Below are 2,735 nucleotides of genomic sequence, written 5' to 3' on the forward strand. Positions count from 1 at the left end.
GTGTTTTCATTTGAGGTGTGGGAGTGGAGATCCTAAGAATCAGAAGACCATGTGGTTGTGGAGGTGTAAGCCTTGAAGGATTGGAATAGATTGGTATCTATAATCAAAACTCCAGTTATATTCCCTGAATTTTCACACTATCCTTGGCATTAGAAGCAATTTGATGGGACCTGGAACTTGACTTGTTCCAACATTTTGTCCCGCTCTTTGTTAAGTGGGTATTTTTCCTATACTTGTAGTGATGCTTCATCTCCCTCTGGGACACAGTTATCTCTAGATTTTCTTTTCGTCATCACTGCCCTTTTATTTTTTGCTGAGTTGTTGTTGTTGTTGGGTTTTGTTGTTGTTCTAGGGGATGCACATGCAAATTAAAGCCCTCCTGCCCAAGTGTATTCCATTCTAGTGGCAACCTAGCTATAGGTGCTGACAGATATTCATGAAGCTTACATGTTATACCGCCCAGAACTGCTCTGTTTAAGGGACATGGTATTATTACAGTAAGGGCAAGTACAGCAGAAGAGTCAGATGTCCTAAATAAAAGTAAACTGTTTTGTTTTTTTAATTTTAATTTTTATTTCTCTTTTTAAAAATATCTTCTATTAAAGCCTATTTACCACCATCAGTGATGCTTCCTCCACGGCGTTTACAAACTCTCCTGCGGCAGGCGGTGGAACTACAAAGGGATCGGTGCCTATATCACAATACGAAACTTGATAATAATCTAGATTCTGTGTCTCTGCTTATAGATCATGTTTGTAGTAGGTAAGAGAAAAACTTCACATTCTAAAGTAGGCTAACCTTTTATGGTCTCACTTATGAACTTTATTAAAATGTTTTTTTAGAGTTTTATCCTGTCACCGTAAAACAATTCATGTTTGCTTTAGCATATTCACAAGTACAGCTAGAACTCTTGAAGTTGACAATTAAGAGAAATTTGTATATGTTTACATAGGAAACCAGTCCTTGAGAACTGAAGCTGGAAAGCCTGTTTTGCCTTTATTTGCCTGTGGGTTTGGTTGGTCATTTTCTATATCTGGCCATTTTTTTAAGGATTTGTAAGTGATATTGTATAAGAATGCCAGTGATTGAAGTGTTTACTGTCCTTGGATGCCAGAGATCACTTAGTGATTTTTTCTTTTTCCTGGACATTATGGCTGTTTTAACTATAGCCCAAATTATTTTCTGCTCGTAAAGGTCATGGAAATACTTTTTTCATAATGAAAGTTCTGCTCTTTAGTTGAAAGTGACCTTTCAACTAGAAATGTTTAGAGCAACAGGTATTAACTTTCTGGCTTGGGTTTTATCATACCTACCCATCTACATAATTTAACTTTGAAGAATTCTGGCTTCACTTTCGATGGTAGGAGTGTTTTGAGTAGAAAAGTCCCTACTATTTGAACAGTGATCTCCAAAATTTCAGCAGAGCTTTAATTTTTAAGATACTGAAAAATGACTTGTGAAATCTTTCAAACTCCAGGAAGAAAATTATTTGGGTCTGGTGAACCAGACATAACAGCTGCAGTGCACATGCTCAGTTTCTTTTGTCAAATATCCTCAGAGAACTACTGAAAATAACATGCATAGGAAGAACAAAAATGTATAAGTATGAGAGCTTTGGAAAAACAAGGAATTTCTGAATAACCATAAAACTCATATACGTGTGCATATATGCACTACGATTTAAGATCATCTTTTACTTGGGCATAAACTACTTTCAAATGTAGTTGGATTCTCACTTCACCCTCCCCCATTGCAATTTAAAAACTAGTAATAATTGAACTATTGGCCATAAATTACTTAAGTCTTAGTTATCTTAAAGTATTGGATAATTACGTGGTGTACTTAAAGAAAGTGATTAGAGATCTTTTTTCCTTTATCCCTTGTTATTCTTTAACAGTGCTCTCTGATTTGCTTAAGAGAATTTTTAAGTCTTTTTGTTTAAGTTGAATAGAGGTAGGAGGAGATAATAGATTAAAAGGCTATCTGGTTTCATATTTTATAGCTCCTTTAGGGAATTTGAGATCAATGTTAAAATTAAGGCGATTGTGAACCCGAATTTTTTTTGGTTCATGAATTTATTGGTGGTGGAATACATTGAAAGGTATATATGGTAGACTTCATGGTTCAAGAGGTGTCAGTAAGCTGAGAGCTTGCCTTCCTGTTTGGAAACTGCAATGTTATGAGCACATGACCTACATTTTTCTTAGGTGCTTCAACTTCTATACCAGTACCTGTGAAAGTAAATGATGGACAGTATTTAGTCTGACTTTTTCCACCCCTCAGATCAGGGATCAAACTCCTATAAACCTGCATAGAAAGCACTCTGAAGTGTTACATAAGAATGAAAGAGTTCTTGCTCCTCAGAAATAACCATTGACGATTGGAAGGTCTTTCCTATAACCTTCTAAAAACAAAACAAAACTTTGATTCTGTACTCTTCCTGGTTATTACTGCCCACGCCCCCCCCCACCCCCATAGAGCCCACTTCTTAAAATAGTTGCCTTCCTTGCTACTTCTTCACCCTTCAGATTTCTGTAGTATTAGGTTTTATGCAGCCAACACACCACCAGGACTGTTCCTGGTGTTGGTAAAGAACAACATCTTTATTAAATCCAATGGCTTCTTTCCAACCTACATCTTAGCATTTCTGTAGCATTCGACTGCTTTGCCGTGAAGCTTTTCCTTTTTCCAGACTCGGTTTTACTCCTGGCTACTCCTCAGGCTCCTCCTCTTTT

At 36.7% G+C, this 2,735-nt stretch overlaps 1 protein-coding gene across 2 annotated transcripts in view; it reads left to right on the forward strand.

The window, feature by feature from the left end:
* Positions 1–2,735, forward strand: part of WDR26 (WD repeat domain 26) — a 44,474-nt gene that overhangs the window by 12,007 nt on the left and 29,732 nt on the right. For both annotated transcript variants that reach the window (XM_007454476.1, XM_007454477.1), the window contains exon 6: positions 606–762. In XM_007454476.1, the coding sequence (XP_007454538.1) occupies positions 606–762 (157 nt within the window). The remainder of the gene's footprint in view (positions 1–605; positions 763–2,735) is intronic.

The sequence above is a fragment of the Lipotes vexillifer genome, unplaced genomic scaffold (assembly GCF_000442215.2).
Source record: "Lipotes vexillifer unplaced genomic scaffold, Lipotes_vexillifer_v1.1 scaffold634, whole genome shotgun sequence".
In the NCBI taxonomy this organism is placed as follows: domain Eukaryota; kingdom Metazoa; phylum Chordata; class Mammalia; order Artiodactyla; family Lipotidae; genus Lipotes; species Lipotes vexillifer.